The sequence below is a fragment of the Neodiprion lecontei genome, chromosome 2 (genome assembly GCF_021901455.1).
Source record: "Neodiprion lecontei isolate iyNeoLeco1 chromosome 2, iyNeoLeco1.1, whole genome shotgun sequence".
Classification (NCBI taxonomy): Eukaryota; Metazoa; Arthropoda; class Insecta; order Hymenoptera; family Diprionidae; genus Neodiprion; species Neodiprion lecontei.
In genome coordinates this window covers 2,170,873-2,188,837 of record NC_060261.1, presented here as the reverse complement: position 1 = coordinate 2,188,837, position 17,965 = coordinate 2,170,873, and the positions used below count along the sequence as shown (strand labels likewise).

At 35.3% G+C, this 17,965-nt stretch overlaps 2 protein-coding genes across 4 annotated transcripts in view; one reads left to right on the top strand and one right to left on the bottom strand.

Annotated features, from left to right (window-relative positions):
* The first annotated feature begins 2,061 nt into the window (after positions 1 to 2,061).
* LOC107222289 (melatonin receptor type 1B-A-like) overlaps positions 2,062 to 17,965 on the top strand; it is a 45,739-nt gene continuing 29,835 nt past the window's right edge. The window contains exons 1-3 of one of the 2 annotated variants that reach the window (XM_046732036.1): positions 2,062 to 2,197; positions 6,991 to 7,494; positions 15,556 to 15,723. The gene's annotated coding sequence lies outside the window, so the exon portion shown is untranslated. Of the gene's footprint in view, positions 2,198 to 6,990; positions 7,495 to 15,555; positions 15,724 to 17,965 lie in introns of those variants that run through there. The other variant, XM_015661579.2, reaches the window with a different exon arrangement.
* Positions 5,904 to 17,910, bottom strand: LOC107222300. 2 transcript variants are annotated; one of them, XR_006902941.1, is made up of 8 exons: positions 17,661 to 17,910; positions 16,557 to 16,734; positions 15,843 to 15,960; positions 15,600 to 15,744; positions 15,273 to 15,360; positions 14,769 to 15,141; positions 9,257 to 14,393; positions 5,904 to 6,027 (listed from the first exon to the last, which is right to left on the bottom strand). XR_006902941.1 is itself a non-coding variant. In XM_015661596.2 (7 exons), the coding sequence occupies exons 1-7, from the start codon at positions 17,722 to 17,724 to the stop codon at positions 10,095 to 10,097; spliced, it is 5,265 nt and encodes a 1,754-aa protein (XP_015517082.1). In that variant the 5' UTR covers positions 17,725 to 17,910; the 3' UTR covers positions 8,218 to 10,094. The 2 variants fall into 2 exon arrangements, 1 of the variants encoding a protein (XP_015517082.1); XM_015661596.2 differs by lacking the exon at positions 5,904 to 6,027 and having other exon boundaries at positions 8,218 to 14,393.

Here is a 17,965-nt window from a genome sequence, read left to right as displayed (position 1 = left end):
GTGATTATCTGTGATTATCGTTAGTGTTTTTTTTTCAGGCTGCAGGCAATTGTTTGTCGCTGGCTGTGGCGGCTTCGACACCGGAAAGTATCTGGTGATTTTTGACTGAATTAAATTTCCGAGGAAAACTCCAGCGTGTGAGTCTCTTCTCGTTGAATAATCAACCTCGATGCTTATGGGGATTGAATATTTTGATAACGTAATTGGCAGCTTTGATTTTGCCGAACGTTCACTGATCGACTTACGTTTCGTCGTAGCCTTAATCTGATCGTCATTATTCGTGATCTCCTTTTCCGGCAACGTGAAGTTGGCTATTGAAAATTTTTTCAAAGGTTTGACGTTCTTAATCATGTGGGAGCTTGGTATTAGTTTTACACTCTTCTTCATCTTTTTCTGAGGTTCTACTTCCGCAGTGTCGATAATTAACGTTTGATTGTGAACATCTTTATTCGGATCCGATTTCAATTTCACCACCTCGCTGCACTCCAGACGCGAATAAAATTTTTCAGGCTCCTTTCGAACAATCAGAGATGCAAGACTTTCGTTGCCCCCAATTTTATCGAGCCCGGTTTTCTCCGGTGTCGAACGATTCCCGAACCCTTTTTTTGGGTTCAAACAAGGATGAACGATGCTCTCAGGAATTGAGTAAGAAGAAATTTTTATCCCTTTTGACGCTTGTCGCACTTTTGAACGATTATCGGTACACGAACAGGTATGATACCCGCGTTTCGTTTCAACGTTCAATTTCGATTCCTTAGAATTTTTCAATTTATGTACCGAAAATTTCTTCCCCGATTTCTTTGATACGTTATCATTATTTTCCCCAATCTCATTACTGCCGGATTTAGTACCTTGTTCTGCAAGTTCCCTCTTCTTATTTGTCTTTTTCGAAAACTCGCGATCTTCACTCTCAAACGACGAGATTAAATTCTCTCGATTCGTCGATATGGTCGGGATCTGTTTTAAATCTATTACCTCAATCTTCGGACGACTGTCATTTTTTTTCACTAGCTTTGAGGTCTTGGCTACAGTGTTTGTAGTTAATTTCTTGTCCCGAATTTTATCCCGGTGTTGCATTGAATTGAGCACAGGGTCAAATTCGTAGGGATCCGGATTAGATCCTTCGATCTGTGTTTCTTCACCGAATTCCTTCAACGTAAGGTCGATCCCTTCAGCGAAAGAATTCACCGCTCGCTTTATCGCGTGTTCATTCTTATTAGTCCTATGGCAAAAATTATCATCCTTGCTCTGCACTGCAGTCTTTGAATTACCTGCAGCTGCAAGTTCAGACTGATCATGACCTAAGTTTTCGGTAAAACCTTCGATTTCGTTTTCTTGATTTCTATAAGCTGCAGGGTCAACATTTTCGGTCCACAATCGATGCCGAGAATGTTGATCGTGAGGTCCGGCCGATAAATATTTCCTCGAAGTTTGAAGCTTGTAATGTTTTTTCACTATCTGAAAACTCTTTTGAGCAATAGTCTTCCACATGTTTTCGAATTTAGCCTCGATCAACATGCCGACAAGAGCCTTGTACAGTTTTAACTCTCGTCGATATTTCACTATACCAGTTATGCGACAGTTTTTTTTCACACCCCACAAAGTAGCGCCGCGTAAACTTGGCCGCATGTCATTTCTAAGGGATCTTTCGTCTTCGCTTATGTAGTTGGACGAACAGTTAATAATTGTTTTCGTACTTGTGGATGGAATTTGACTGGTTGAATCAGGCATTTCAGCCGCCTGTCCATTATTATCAAGCGAATTGCTCGCAACTGGCTTTTTAACGCTTTGATTACTTTTACCGGCAATCAGTGTTTTGAAAAACTTGCGCATGTGACCCGTTTTCGGTCGTTTCACCATCGGCAACATTTTTTCTAACACGATCACATGTATATTCAAGTATACCTGAACACGTATTTTTACACACGCGATGAAACTTCTATTGCAGGTATAATAATGAAACCGAGACGAAAACGTTGGAAACACGATAAACTTTAAGCGTGAGAACAACAAGAATCACCCGAGGAACACACAGAAGTGCGGTTTTCGTGACATAGGTGAAAGACGAAGCGTACGATGTTTGTTTTCGAAACGAAGAGACAATTCGAAGAGAGGTCAGGCCGCAGTTTAGTGACAACACTTGATCTAGACGAATCATGGATCGAGCTGAAGATTATAATGGGTTTTGTGAAAACAGGTATGTTTAAATAATATAAACCACCACAGCAGTTTGAGGCTATACGTTATTTGTTCAATTATTTATTGTAAAACAACAACTAATTAATGTCAAGGGATTGAGAACATTCTTTTTTCTTTCATTCCTTATTGATATACAAAGTTATACGGTATGACGAATTTTTTTTCTTTTTTTTTTTTCTTTCTTACTTCTGACAAATAATTTCTTTTTGACATTTTATTCTTCTTATTTCATTTTATTTTTTCTTTTCTGCAACTTGCTTGTCGTTTTTCCATATAAAAATAATTACCATCGTACGCCATATATATGTATGTATATCATATGTATTAATGAATACTTAACGTATAGCTGTTCATGAACACAAGAATTTTACATCGATATATATATATATATATATACATACCTATATATATATATGCGCACAATCGTGTGTACTGTTTATAACCAGTATACATGTGTAGTATGTAGTACGTGGCTGCACATACAAAAAATTACAAAATTTTCTTATACCAATAATATAAGTTACATGAACTGCAGTACAAGGTACAAGTATCTATGAATTATGGGTACTCTACGAACAGAAATTAATGATAACTTAATTTTACTATTAACTAGAAGTATGCAGGTCATGATTTCTTTTGTTTTCTCCTTTCTTTTGCTTCTTCTAATTTAATTTATCCTTTTATAGTTATTATTTGCTGTTGGGAATTCTAAAAAATAACTTCATCGATTTAATATGTGTGTTGAGTTTATACTTTCTTTTTATATATTTCTCGTTTTCTACAATGTATAGCCTTGATATGCGAACTGCGTCTATGTCTATAATATTACTTGTTATAATAGATATTATTAATGAAATATATTTTTTATTGTACGAGCGTACTTGTGGATATATTGTGTACGACTTCAATGAAGCTGAACTACGTGTGTGTTTGGCAGGTTTCTATTATTCAAGTTATACTAGGTTTGTATGGATACATTTATTTTATGAGTATGCTCTCTCTTAGTCGAGATACTAGCTGTAAAACATGCCTGAAATTATTGTTAAAATTATGACAAGTATGATCAAAGTAAATTAAAGAGAGAATGCAAATCAAAGAATAATAATCCGGAGTTTACGAACAAATTTTCATATCTCGAGCAGTATGAAATCGATACAGAAATGACACAGGAAAGTTTGATTTATATTGAGCAAACTTGAAATATCGATAAGTGAAACGAAAGCAAAGGGAATAAATAATTTTTTTTCTATGAACCTGAAGTTCGATGACAAGAAACATATATAAATAAATAAACTAACGGCTACACATGTTATAACTACACAATAAGGAACTGAACTAAAATTATCAGACTTCTGGGTTTTCTTTCAATATCGTTAACGACAAGTTATCAATTTCCTAACGACTAAAAGGTGCAAAATTATCATACTTATTGTTGAGCATTTCAAATTATAAATATCCTGAATGAGGTTAATAAGTTATTATTCATTGGTGACGGCATCATGGTAATTTGTGTTTTGAATAAATATGTGATGTAGTATTAACGCGTACATGTGCCACCTTACAGAACAACGATCGAGTCTCTCTATAAACGTATAATTAATATAAATAATGGCTAAAATATAACTAGCAGGTGATGGTTGAAACAGAAAAAATAATTCTGTTTGCCTAAATAAATATACGAATACGTGTATAAACTGAATTATAAATTTAAACTTCCTGACAATAAGAACTGAATTATATTATGCTTTTTGGATTGAAATTTAAAAAATACCAGTTATGGTACTGAGATCAATACATGGTCGATATACGTTTACAAGTAATGCAAAATTGGTAAAATTATTTCGATACACGTGAATTTATTGTAATAGCGATCCAATTTACAGGATTACTGACTTTTATCCAACAAAAAATGAACAACGGTCAAGAAAATTAGACAAGCAATACAGTGATTCAATTCTCATTGGCTAAGATTCAGTTGCAAGAATGATCGATATAAAACTTGGTTAAAATTGCCTGTAAAAGTTTACGGTGTGATAGTCGGATACACCTAATAACGATCACTCGCAGAATTATACGGGAATGAAACTTGTTAAATTATTTATTATGGACTAGACATACTACTTTATCAATACTTATCAAGCTCAATTGAAACGCGCTTTTCAACCCATTAAGAATTCAATGTATTAAGATAATTAAAAAAAAAAAAACCTAAATAAATAAGATTTAGTTTTTCTTAGCATGATATGCGACATCTTCAGTTCTATAATATACGTGGTAACTGTTTGTCTATTACGGCACAAATTCATTCATAAAATTGATACAACGGTTTTCTGCTTCCTAAACACGAGGTTGCGCACACAACTGATGTAATATGGTAATTGCATAATATTGTTTTCAACTTGACAAGATTATCGTCGATCTGTCTATTTGTCTGGAAAGCATAACACTACGTCTTTCTATGTCCCGCTATCCCAGATGAATAGTTTTCACTGATTATTGCGACGGGGAAGGTTGTTTTTTTTGTTTTGTACATAATTCTGGAAGCTATTATTACTTTCGGTATTTGACACGTGAAATAGTTTTCTAGAATATTGATATTAAATGGAATGAGTTATCGCTGAAGAAAGAATGAAGAAACGTAACGCAAATATCATTTCAACTTGGCTACAAAATCTATCCGGTTTATAAACTGTGAACTTATCACTGACAATTCAAAACTAATCTAACATCAATACCTTCCTTACTCATTACAAAGTTTACAGGCCAACACGCAGCCTTTGCGATCTTATTATATTCTTCGAATGAAGTCAGCTGATCACATCTTTCCATCTATATCTTCTCTCCTTATAAATACACAACATCAAAGACGACACGTTTCTCACATATTGGCTGCTCATTTTCTCATCGCGATCATTCCTTCTCTCTTCTAAAACTGCTAAGGATACCAAAAGCATTGATTATAACAAATTTTTACTATCTGACTTGTGTCTGCTTTGTTTTTAATGTTGTTGACTTGAGATTTCGATTTTCTTTCCTCGTTATTTTCCAAGAAAGTTTATCGTTTCGAGACTTACCTTAATTCACTTGACTGCGATATCAACAAAACGTGACACTAAGTATCGGCCCGCTGCTTTTCTCTTGCGTTTACTCTCTTTATGAAAGTATGAAAGAAGCATTTGCTGCGCTATCATCTTGGCTTCCAAATTTTCAAATGTAGTCTTTTCATCGCCGTTAACTGAAAAGCACATCCGTGGTTAAGGAAGCGGTTAATTCAAACCACTGTTAAAGTCATGCAAGTTCAATATAGATTCTCACAGCTTCTATCAAAGAATAAGTTTGATTAAAATAGTTAAGTGAAAGTGAAATAGTAGCAAAAGGAACTAGTAAATCTTAACGTTTTGTTAATATTTTATACCTCCGAAAGATTTTTTGTCTTCAAAAACAAACGTAGTATTTAAAACATGCAGCGAGGGTAGAAAACAAAATTTCAAATAAATTCAAAACACATGCGATACATTTAGCAGATAATACCAACACGGAGAACATTGAAAGTTTTTGCTCAGCAAGTTTCACACAATAATGGTCAAACTTTGTTTTTTTAATCATTGCTAGGATGCTATTTTTTTTTTTTTGTAATCGTGAACATCTCTACTACAACGATAGAGTGAAATAAACTCGCAAACTAACAGTTTCCTCTTACTCACGACAGTGTGTATCCGCAGTGTGTTGTCAGTAAAGCATGAGTCGAGAAGTTGGATCCGCAAATTGCTGCTCGAAGAAGCACTGCTGTTAGGTGTATTATTCGAGGTATCCCGCACGTCTTAAAGTCTGTTGGCATTCATTCGAAAATGTTATTTCAAGAGGAAAAAAAAAAAAATAAGTAAATAAATAAAAATACAAAACAAAGAGTATCTAGAATCATTTTTGGTCTGATAAACGAGTGACGGAACGACATTGGGAAAGAACAAACAATGCTGGAAATAGTATAACACACCTAATTGCAACATTTCTTCAAGTTACTAGCTTGAATAATACCTAAAAATGATTCGTTGATATATTCTCATATTCATATACCTACTAAATGTCGCTTTTTTTTCTTTCTTTCTTTCGCTACATGACGTTTATGCGCTGTGTTTGCCATTTTGAGGTATAAATTTAGCTAGAGTTTTGTTGGGTGAATCGAGATTAATCGGTGTAAGAGGAAAATAAGTGAAGTGTAAAGGAAACTGACGATGGAAGTATTTACACAATCCTAGACGGTGTTTTTCATTTTATTTGAATTCTCACAAAGGCTGTTATTCTTACACAGTGTGTAATTTTTCCCTCTTATCGAATACTTTTATTCTTTTTGCTTGTATATTATTTTTTATTTCTTATTGTCTTTTTTATTTTCATATTCACTATTCAGAGTACGACTCAGTTTTATATTATATAATAATACTATGTCATATAAAAAAAAAATAGCACCATATACCACCTTTAGTACTTATTAATTACTCGATTATCGTGTACAAGATATCAAAATCACAGTTTTCTATTATCCTGGGAAGATAATACGTTTATATATATATATATTTCGTTTGTAATATAGCATTCCTAATGCACGTTACAAACGGCTCCTCGAACCCTCAGCTGAACCCAAAATTATGGATTTTGTAATAGTGACCGTTGATTCGAATAATTTTTGAAAATAGCGTCAAGACAAGGGTCACGCATCCTATATTCTGAGAGGGGACATTTTACAGGCTAGCTAATGAAATATATTTATTATTGTTTATTTTTCATTTCAAGTATATGCGACAACATCGCGGGAGTTCTGAGGAAAGATCGAGGAGCGTGAGGCTGAAATCGTGATCGAAACACGTTACGGGGCTACGAAAGAAGCGTCAGAGTCACGCCGCGAGGGAATAGGAGGGGGATTCCCGTCGGTGGCCTTATTTCGCTACACTAACGCCTCATTGCATCGCGAACGCGAAGTCGTGATTACGCCACGGACGATTTCTGGAGGATCGAGTGAAATACCAGAAATATCTAATCGAAGAGCCAATAAGAATCGGGCAATATTGCGAATCGTAATGGCGGATTGTTTGAACTTCCAGCTACGCTACGCTACGTGGAATTAGTCACTCTTGTGTTTGATTCCGGTAGATTAGACCTACTCCGTGGATTAGACCTTTGGTTGGGAAATTGAAAGTTTCGAGTTTGAAAAAGTTAGAGTAAAGTTGTCTGTTACAGCGAAGCTACCTTTTATCGATACGAAGAATTTGGTGGTTTTCTTGGCGTGGCTTTATTACGGTAAGCGCTGTTGATTTTCTGCGAACTAATTTAGATGTGAATTAGATCGGCACACCGATTCACGGTTCGACATTTTGAAAAATGCGTTGGAAGCGTACTCGAAATTCGTTTGCAAATTTTCTTTGTTTCGTGGCCGTAGCTTGAGTTTCGCGATAACGCGTAGAGTCAATTTATGTTTGTTGAAAATTTAGAGTAGAATCACGATTTTTAAATAACAGTCATTTCGTTTGTAAAGTCAAAAGTAAAGCCAAATTTCGGTGCATGGGATTTAGTCGCGTTCGTGTTTTGAAAACTAGGAAACTCTACTAGGTCGCGTATCGCTGGTGTACGGGGTTGGGTTTTTTCTTTTTTTAAAGTAATATTAGAGTTTCGAATGCGTCGCGGTTAGCCCTCTTAAGTCAAGCTTGTGTTATATTGAGGATTATTTTTCTGAGAAGCGGAATAATTATTAGGGTTCTGTAATGCCGTTGCGAATAGCGCAATCGACAGATTAGCGCCATGATTAGTTGCAAGATTCGACTCTGTTCACTTACTTCTTTTTTTGTGTTTGACGAATAGCGCCGTAATTAAAATTGAGTCAAAATCCGTGATGATTAGCGCCGTAGGTTAGTAAATACGATCGCGATTATCGCATTCGAATAATTTCTTTTGTTCTTGTTAATTTTGTTTAATATTGAGAGGGCGACTAGCGCAATTAGATTTCAGATTTATGTGACATTTTGCCTCCATTTCTTTATTTTTGGCTTTTGAAATCGCGAAGGGCGAATCGAGTATTTTGTTTCTTTTTTTTTTTGTGTGTATCGCGTAGCGTATGAGTGTCTCTTATTCTTTTTCTTCACAAAATTGCGTTTTGTATTAGTATGTAGGCATGTATCTTTTGGAAGATCAATTTTTATAGCTTTAATCGTGGGTCGCCAAATTATTTTGCACACAGTGAATTCGGGGTCGCTTTTCTTTAGATGGCTGAGTTGCAATAAAAATCCGCGACACACATTTAACAATATGTTATTCGACAGTATTAATTAATCAGTTTAAATGATCTATATTAAAATTCTCTCCAAAAATATATTGTAATTTTCATACTTTTGTATACCCACAATAAGGTAAATTTGAAGAAAGGCTTTTTAAATAGTATCCTTGTAAACGTTCAATGAAACGTTCTCATATCATCTTCGTTACCATTTTTTCTATTAATTTTCTTTCAAGAGTAATCGCACTGGAATTCGATACAGACACTATGGAAATAACTTGTACTGTAATTGCCCGATATAGTACGTTCGAATACGCGTAAAAATAAAACATAACAAATGTAGTAATATTAATAGTAATAATATTAATAATAGTGTTGGCGAAATTTTGATAAACAGCCAATAAACATCAATAAAGGTAGATAAATAAAATTTGGAAAATTATAATTTTGTTTTGTTTTCCTAAAATTTAAGGTAAAATAACTTCTTTGCCGTATCTGGATCAATAGATCACCTTAATATCACCATAGCACGTTAAAAGTGCGTAGATATAACAATGAATTTTAGAAAAAAAAAAAAAATAAAAAAACCATCGATAAATTTCTCTCTTTCTGTCCTTTGCCTTTAGCAAAGTTATAATCTTCTAATCCGCAAATCATGCACCTATAAGTTTTATCTTTGTGAAATATCAATTTCTAACGCTTTCATATATCACGAATAGATTTTTCTTCCACAATATTGTGGTAACGCACATATTTTCTAGATTATTTTATCACAGGATAAAGTGGTCTTACCTCCAGGCAGACGTAGTAGTAGTAGTACTAGTAGTAGAAGTAGTAGGAGTAGTATCGATGCCAGAATTTACTATAAATACTATTATCTTTTTTTTTTTTTAAATATAAAATCTACTAATGACTGTATAAATATTTTTTTCAAACAAGATCTCTACACCAATATTAACTTTGCAATTTTTCGAACACAGAAAAGATTCTACTCTCACAGCTTATTAATTTGCATAAAATTCGCTGTTTTTTTTTTTTACCGCTTTTTGTTTTCTTGTTTCTTTTCTCCAAAGTAAAAATGAGAATTTGTTATTTATTTGACCCATGCAATATTTCCTGAAGTGAAAAATATCATGTATGTTTGCATACATGTGTTTGAGTATATACATGTTTCTATTTACATTCTTTTATGGGACGCATATGTCTTGATTTTCCATTTTTTCTTTTTTTCGAAAATTTATCAGCTGGTAGTAAGTATATATGTATATACTTGATAGATTATGAAAAATTTTTACGGTTTTTTTTTTTTGTAACTCAAGTTCTAAATGCTTTGAAAATATAGAAACAACAATGTTTCTTTCAAATATCTTCCAGTGAAGACGATCTTGCTTCTTCTCTGGCGCGACTCATTATCTTCATGATGAAATGCTGATGTATTAAATCTTCATTGTTCCATCTTCTGACGAGGCGTGATGTCATCTAGAATCTTCCTGCTATGGCTTAATTACAACTATATACACAAATATTAGGATTTGAATTTTAAATAGCCCATGCAACGATCTCTTCTCCTCGCTTATTTTATATTTTATAACAATAATCGTTCTCACTTCTCCATGTCAAATAGTATTAATCATCGGCCGGTCTTTTTACGTTTACGTTTCAATTCGGTAAACGTGTTCAATTTAGGATCGGCAAGATCAATTATACCATCGTAGTTGTAATCCACTTTGGGAATGTTTCTTGTAGAGCTTCTGGTTTGTCTACCTTTAGTTTTACCAACGTTTGCCTTTTTCACTTTTTTAGGACTCTTTGGGTGGTTGGGAACGGTGGTAGTTTTTCTTTTCAACGAAGTTGGCGATGAAATTGAGATCTCTTTACGCTGGGCCGGGGTTTTAAAACTTTTCTGACATCCGGACGCTGTAACGTTCACTTCAGCAGCAGTTTGACGCCGATGATGATTCATTTTTCTTGTTTTCTCATCCACGTTGACGCAATTTCCTATCGAAGTAAGCGAAGTATCCTTCAAATAATCCCTTCTTATCATCTCCGTAGTGTGATGAGATGAATCGTCTTTGAGTCGAGGAGATAATTCTATTACTGCGGAAGGCATCGTTGGTTTTTGTTCGAAAACGGGGACGGCATTCTGCGTGAGATTTCTGGCTTCCAGCGCCGCTATGGACATCATCGGTGTCCCAGGATAGTTTTCAACTTTTTCAAGTTTTATCGGTGTGTCTTGATAACTCATCGACATCATTGCATGGGCTTTTAGTCTCTTTTTCAAAGGTAATTTACTATCGAATTCAGGTTTATACTTTACGTCTGGAACGTTATTTTTAGCATTGGTCGGGTTTGATACCTTATTATCTATAATACTCTGTTCAATTTTATGCAGCAACTGGTCGTCGTCGAATTTTGCCAAAACTGCTTCGGTCAGCTTCAACGCCTTTTCTTGTACAACATTGTTTTTAGATGTTGGTTTAGCATCGGTAGGGACAAAGTAGGAATTCGATTGAAGATAGGAAGAGTGGGGTAGATATTGTCTGTAATGTAACTCGTAAGCACATTTCAAACAAGCACAATGGGACAGTTGACAAGTCGGAATAGGTTGTGGGATTGTTTGATACGGCTGGGAAGAACTCACCTTCATATTACAAGGTGCACAGTCACAGTGCTCATGTTCAAGACTGTACAAATTTGCAGATGTAGTCACTGTGCTATAGACATGTGGAATTTTAGGTGTGCTCCTTGGGTTTAAAGGCAACATGTTACTGGAATTAATATTATTATAATTTTTTTTCGATACCTGCAGATGAAAATCGCCAGGCGTTAATTGACTTCCATAGCAGGATGATCTTTCGGTAGACGAGCCGTCGAGACAGCTTTCAAATTCTTGTTTTATATTATGTTTAAATGTTACATTTTCAATCGACGTACCTTTAACTTTATCTTCATGCTTCTTACTTGATAATTTCCCGCTCAATCTTCCAGTTGTTGTCATATTAATCACACCAGATTCTTGACTGACCCGCTGATTCGTCGTCATCTGAACATCGGTCGGCGTTTCAGTGAGTCTGGTTAAATGTGGCAGCGGTGTTTCGATAGACTCTAACTCTATCACAGATTGCGGTGTATCGGTACTTCGCTGTCTAAAGATCTCATCGTAGTTACTTTTGCTCACAATTTCCTTCTTAATATATCCGATATCCGATTTATTTCTGTGTTGGCAACACCTATCAACGACTGATTTTAACTGTCTGGAAACTTTGTTCTTACCAACAGTATGCACTTTGTAACGTTGAATTTTCCCTCCATCTTGACGATCCGTGTTCTTTCTCGAGAGATTTATCGGAATGTGGTTCATAATATCGCGCATAGCTGTAGAGATCCTTTTGGTTGTATTAGTGGTGCTCTTCTTGTCCTCGTCTAAACACTCGGCTGTATTATCGCTAGCTTTGTTGATAATGTATAAATTACTGTTTGGCGATTTTTGTAACAGAACAACGGTCTCTCCGTTAACTATAACGTTTGTACTGTCCTTAATCATTTGCGTTACGTTATCAACTGAGATCATATTGTTATGCAGTGTACTTGAATTGAGATCCACCGTTGTTTCTAGAACAAGAGGAATCATGTCTAAAGATTCATTTTCTGTTATATTATTATTTGAGCTTTCTAACCCCAAGTCAGTCCCGTGGATTTTATTGTCGTTTATTTTTTGCCATATATCCTGTATTTCGTTGATACTCTTGCAGCTGATGGTGTTATTTACGTCAAGCAAGATTTCATTACTGACTTCTTTGATCACACCATTATTACGCAATAAATGACTTCTTTTAATTTTCGTGGCAAGACACGAAATTTCTTCGTCTACAATTTTTGGTTTAGTTAGCGATTTCTCAGAATACTCAAGGTTGGATACGTGCTGTGATACACTGGCCAGCAGTGATAAGCCGTCAATATTTTCACGAAATTGAGACTCTTGACTCGCTAATAGATCATTCGAAATATCATGAATATTATCGTCAATATTCTCAGTACAAATCAAAGTTTCGTTTATCTTTGGTATCAATGTCTGTTCATCGACATATTCATTCTCCACGCTAGTCGTCAATTTATCTGCAGTTTCAGACTCAGATTCCTTGTTTTTAAAATCATGCTGCTGTCTTTCGACGATCTCTAGCTCAGTAAATTTCGTTAATTCCGTACCATCAAATTGATCGCCTTCACTAGATTTGTAATCATACTGTTTCATAATATCGTACTTAATAGGCTCAGATTTTTCAAAACTTTCTTCGGTATTCTGCTCAATCTGACAATGATAGGAGTCCACTTCTTCTTCCTTTTCTATCGCAATCATAATTTTATTATCTACTTCTGGTTCTTTGATTGCATCTACAATAATCTGATTAACGTTGTCTTGCAGATGAAATTTAGCAGAGTTTGTATTCTCAGAATCAATGACTTCAAAGGCGGCAACGTTATCAGTGCTTTCCTCTTTCACAGCAAAGTTTATTACATTATGAATTTTACCTGACTTATTCTCGTCGTCTACCGACTGCTCTTGCACAGTATCATTCAGCGTATTTAAATACGTTTCACCAGAGTTTGTTAATCTAAGTTTATTAGTGTGGAAAGTTATGTTCGTTAGATCATTATTAAACTCATCTTTAATCCTTGGTAAATCGTTCCTGATATTATTCTCACGTATCGCATCGCTCGTGAAGTAGCTGGATAACGACGAGTCCAGTCTTATGTTTTCAATCTCACAAGTGATTTTAGAATTCTTGCACGACTCGCTTATTTCAGTATTGTCCTCTGCATATTCATCAAGATCGACAATTGCCACATCCGAAGCATCTCGAGTGAAAATGACAGCGACATCGGAGCTCTGTGAAGGACTTCTGTAAGCTTCAGATGTTTCACAAATCTGTTCTCTTCCTGTACTTAATACTTGTTTGTGGACCATGGACATGCTGTCGTTTTCAGTGGAAGCAGTTAGAGTACCTGTTTCATTTTGTTTAGATGGACTGTTCACGTGATTCTCATTATTGTTTTCGGTAGTGCTGCTGTCATCGCCATAAGTTTCGCACATATGACTTAAAGTATTGGACAATTGAGCAACAGATGTTTCTGATTGGATTTCGAACAATGAATTGTTGCAATTTGTATCACGCTTTAACATGTGACTAGAATCTGTGCAAGGAATTGTAACTGTCTTTGTTGCTCCACACGTCGTCAGTTTCTCAGCAAACTCAGGCGTTTCGTCTTTATTAGAGTTCGCTAAATTTTCTGCAGGAACAAAGTCATTTGCAAAGTTTGACAATACGCAATTTTCAGGCACTTGCGTCGTCACACTTGGCAACGATGCGGGTGAAACAGGATTAGTGACATCATTAACTGGCAAAACCGAAGGCTCTGGAGTAGTCGCAGTCGACAAAGACTTAGCCGAGGTGCTGTCAATTATACCAGGGAGTGGTAAATTGTTAAATGAATTGCTCGCATCAGATTGAGCTTTCTTCTTTTTTTCCCCTGTTTTTGCACTTTTCGTGTTAAGTTTCTTTTTCACTTCTGCCAGCCAGTGCAGCTTGAGCTGCTTCTTCTTTTTTATAACTTTTTCCGTTATTTCTTCGGTCGTTAAATCAATGTACAGAATGTCACCTGTCTTCTTTGATTTAGGTCTTGGCGGTACTTTTCCAGGTTTATGCGGCTTCAATGGTATCACTTTACTAGACTCATGTTTTGTTTTGATGTTATTTACCGATTTCGTACCTTCTTGGGCTGAACATTTTCCCATACAAATCCCGCTGCCGCTGCAGATGCAGTTTGTTTTCACCAAATTTCGCTGGCATGTTTCTGCACCTGGTATATTGACATTGTCGTTCAGATTGTCAATGTGGTTCGTATCTCTGCACATGCCACTGCCTCCCAACTGGGAATAAATATACACGTGTATATTAAATGTTAGAAACAAATCCTTGGAAGATGAACTTGAAAAATTTTCTTTCCCCTTCAAATTATGTCTTGAACAAATAAATGCAATCTTAAACCTACAAGTTTCCCTTATATTTAACACCATATTTTGAGATTTGACAGCACGTTTATAACTGCAAAAATTTCAACTCAGAAAAAAAATGAACTTAACAATTATGTTTTACTGTTGTTACTACATATAAAACACCATAAATTACTCATGCAAGATTGAATCTAATTTGTCTATCCTATCTAGATTCGCAGAACAGCAGTTGTCTAAAAAAAAGTATTTATATAAAACGAAAGGAGGTAATATAAAGTTTTAGGTACATACCACTTTCAAATTATCCAAGCTAGGTACGTTTGGAGTGAAATTTGGTTTACCAAGGTCACCCTGATCTTCATCCTCTCGATTTTCCTTGCAGTATTGGATAAATAATTTGCACGACTGTTCTATATCAAATTTGTGTAGTAAAAGAAATTTAGTCGAATTTGCCTGAGACTTTGGAACCTTTGGCAGCACATATTTGGCCAGAAATGGTGTCGGACACACGGGAGGTGGCCCTAGGTGTGAAATGGCTGTTGAATTTATCTGATTCTTCACGGTCGCGTTGCTATTTACTTTTTTCCAAAGCCGGTAGATCAACAGGTAACGAACATACATTGTGTCACAATTATGTCGTGCAGGTATAGTCTTGGATATTTTTCTGTGAGGGAAACGTAACTTGTTTATTTAATTGTTACCAAGTGACTTGCAGATCGATTTAGCAACATCTAGCAAAATCAGCAAACTCTTCTGTTGTCGAACAGATATTCATGCAATTCTTAATCAGCTTACGTTAGGATTGGATCCAAGATATCATGGTAATTCCGATTGATGAATTTTGCTTTGATGAATGTATCCAGAATGTGATCGTTTGAGTTTTCTGCAAATTATTTTAAAACAGTTACACATTTTTCATAGTGTACATTGCCAGCAATCGTGATTTATCACATTAAATTCAAACTTTATGCAACATTATTTGTGCCACTAGTCTCTGACCATTAATCAACAAAATCAATTGAATAGATAAGTATAGAGCAGTGGCTAAAGTAATCGAAGTTTATTGCTATAATTTCAGCGATGGTGCAACTAAAGAAGCAGGTTGAGTGTAAATCAACTTGCCAAGGTAAACAAAGAGGCAGGACGATAGACGGGCGGCAATTTTGCTGTGGTGTTCTTTCCCTCGCCGAGATGCCTTCAGCTCCATATCCATGTACATCGCCAATAGATCCGACATCTTATCCAGGTATGAATTTCTATCGCATATCTAAAATATTTTTAAACCAATTTTGAACTTCCATTTATTTGCTGTGCAAAAAGAATCCGAATTGCGATTGCAATAGAGGGTGATGTTTGATTACTTACCTCTACAAGTTCTCGATAGAAGAATAAAAAGAAAAGCAACGTCTCGCTAATCGAATCTTTTAATTTGGCTGCCCTATAAGGTTTGGTGTAACATTCGGTAACGTTAACGCTCACATTTCTGTAACACAAATGCATCGTATCAATGAACGAGTGATTTCAGAAACAAGGGAAATCTCGCCTGTTAGATTTTTTTCCAGCAATCTGCTTTGTAAATTTATGTTCAATTTTTCATAACAACTTTGTTTTAGAATCTATAGTCCAGTGCTCATATTCTTTTTTTTTTTGTACATTTACTGATCTATAGAGTGGGTAAATTAAAAACGGTGCGACACTAAGATGCATATGCAATCAATTATATAAGTTATTTTGCCTTTATTGTATTTATGTGCAACTATAATGTCCAATTTTACGAATTATATACATGCGATCTCTAGATTTTGCTTCGAGCTGTCTAAAACGAAATCTACATTAAATTTTTCAGTCATCTTTTTAGAATTCACACTTTTTGTGCTCAGAAACACTTCTTTATAGTAAATGGAATATTTCTCACTCTCATATTAGGCGAATTGATATAATAAGTCAAGTATTTTTTACATGATACTTAATGCACTCTAGCCAATTTTAGTGATCAGTTTTGCATTGAACTTTTGTAACATTTTCAATGATTGCAGTTTTATAATTTCTTTTGAAATACCGTCATCAATCAATATTTACCTGGCGTAGAATTTCATGAGCTTTATTAACGAGACGATATTGGGCTGAGCCAGAAGGCACCTACACTTTTTCTTGAATTCTGAAATCCAAGGGAACAGTTCTTCAACAGTCGATTTACTTCCTTCATATTCAGCCTTAGTCTCTTCATTTCTTTCAAGTGCTGTTCCATTTTCATTAACTGCGGATGTAAATTCATTTTTTCAAAAAATGCGTTGGTCAATACTGTGTATTATTTGTCGGTGAAATAAATTTTCTATGCAATTAAATCTATTAATTTAAAATTGAAGAAGAGGAATTTAAATATATACGACGAATTTTTACTGCGACTTTGTACAGGTGTAAACCATTGATCAAATGACTCTATTTGTTTGGAGATACATTTTTAGATGTAAAACAAAAAACGTGAGGATTTAATGGGGTAAATTCAGTCAAATTATAGAAAAAATTGTTCAATTTTTGAGTCAACAAATCGAAAACAAAAAGAATAATGCTAAAAGATTGTCTTTGTTTGGGAAATTTTCGGGTTTTCTTTCACTTCTCCACCCCTCTTTCCCCCCGGAAATGACCAGATGCTAAACGACCCTTCTTTGTCTCAAGACTCAAAATAGAAACATGAGAATGAAAAGCTAATTATTTTAATATCCAAGCGTTACAAACCTTGCGTAATAATAAAATGTGAAGAAACATCGCTTGAATATTTGCGACGATATTCGGCAATATTCGCACGTGACTATTCGTGGATTTTCAAGGGGTGAAGCAGGCCAATTGGTTATACATACGAACAAGATACTTGATTTAACGACAAGTGCGGTAATTCGGAGGGAAATTTGATTGCCAATAATCATAGCGAAACAGATGAAAGACGACGGAAGAGACAATTTTCATACGCGAAGCGAAACCGAAGCAGGAAAAGGTATGCGTTCGCAAAATTTGCAGGGATACGATAACGGCGGATATGTGAAAATTTGGGCTTGATATAATTTTCGATATTTAATTGAAAAATATAGAGAGAAAAAAATGCGATACGTTTATAGGTTTCTCCGTTTTTAGGTTAAATATTGATAAACAACGCGGAACAATAAATATGGCCGAATGAATTTTTACCTTCAACTGGCGTTATCCGATCCTGGGTGCTCGTTACGGACGTTTCCTGATTTGCTTCACTCATCGCGTAACAAACAACCGTCTTTTGAATACGTAAAACGCTACATAAAGACGTTTAATTTTTTTAAATCAAAGTATAGCTATCTCCATCGCGATTCCCTTGCTCCCGTTGTTCCCCTCCTGCATCTAACAACGACACTGGTCTTCGTTATCTGTCGTTTTTCGGCCATCCACTGGATATCCAATGGGATACGCAGGACTACAGACCCTCGGTTTTCCAACGGCAGTCTCCAGAGCGCGCCACC

What these genes read in the sequence shown, in the direction of transcription:
- LOC107222300 (XM_015661596.2), bottom strand. Translation starts at nt 17,724, where the DNA reads ATGAGTGAAGCAAATCAGGAAACGTCCGTAACGAGCACCCAGGATCGG. An exon ending in TCGGATAACGCCAGTTGAAG is followed by an intron (nt 16,735 to 17,660) that starts GTAAAAATTCAT and finishes TTACATCCGCAG; the next exon opens with TTAATGAAAATGGAACAGCA. An exon ending in ATCTTGGATCCAATCCTAAC is followed by an intron (nt 15,142 to 15,272) that starts GTAAGCTGATTA and finishes TTTCCCTCACAG; the next exon opens with AAAAATATCCAAGACTATAC.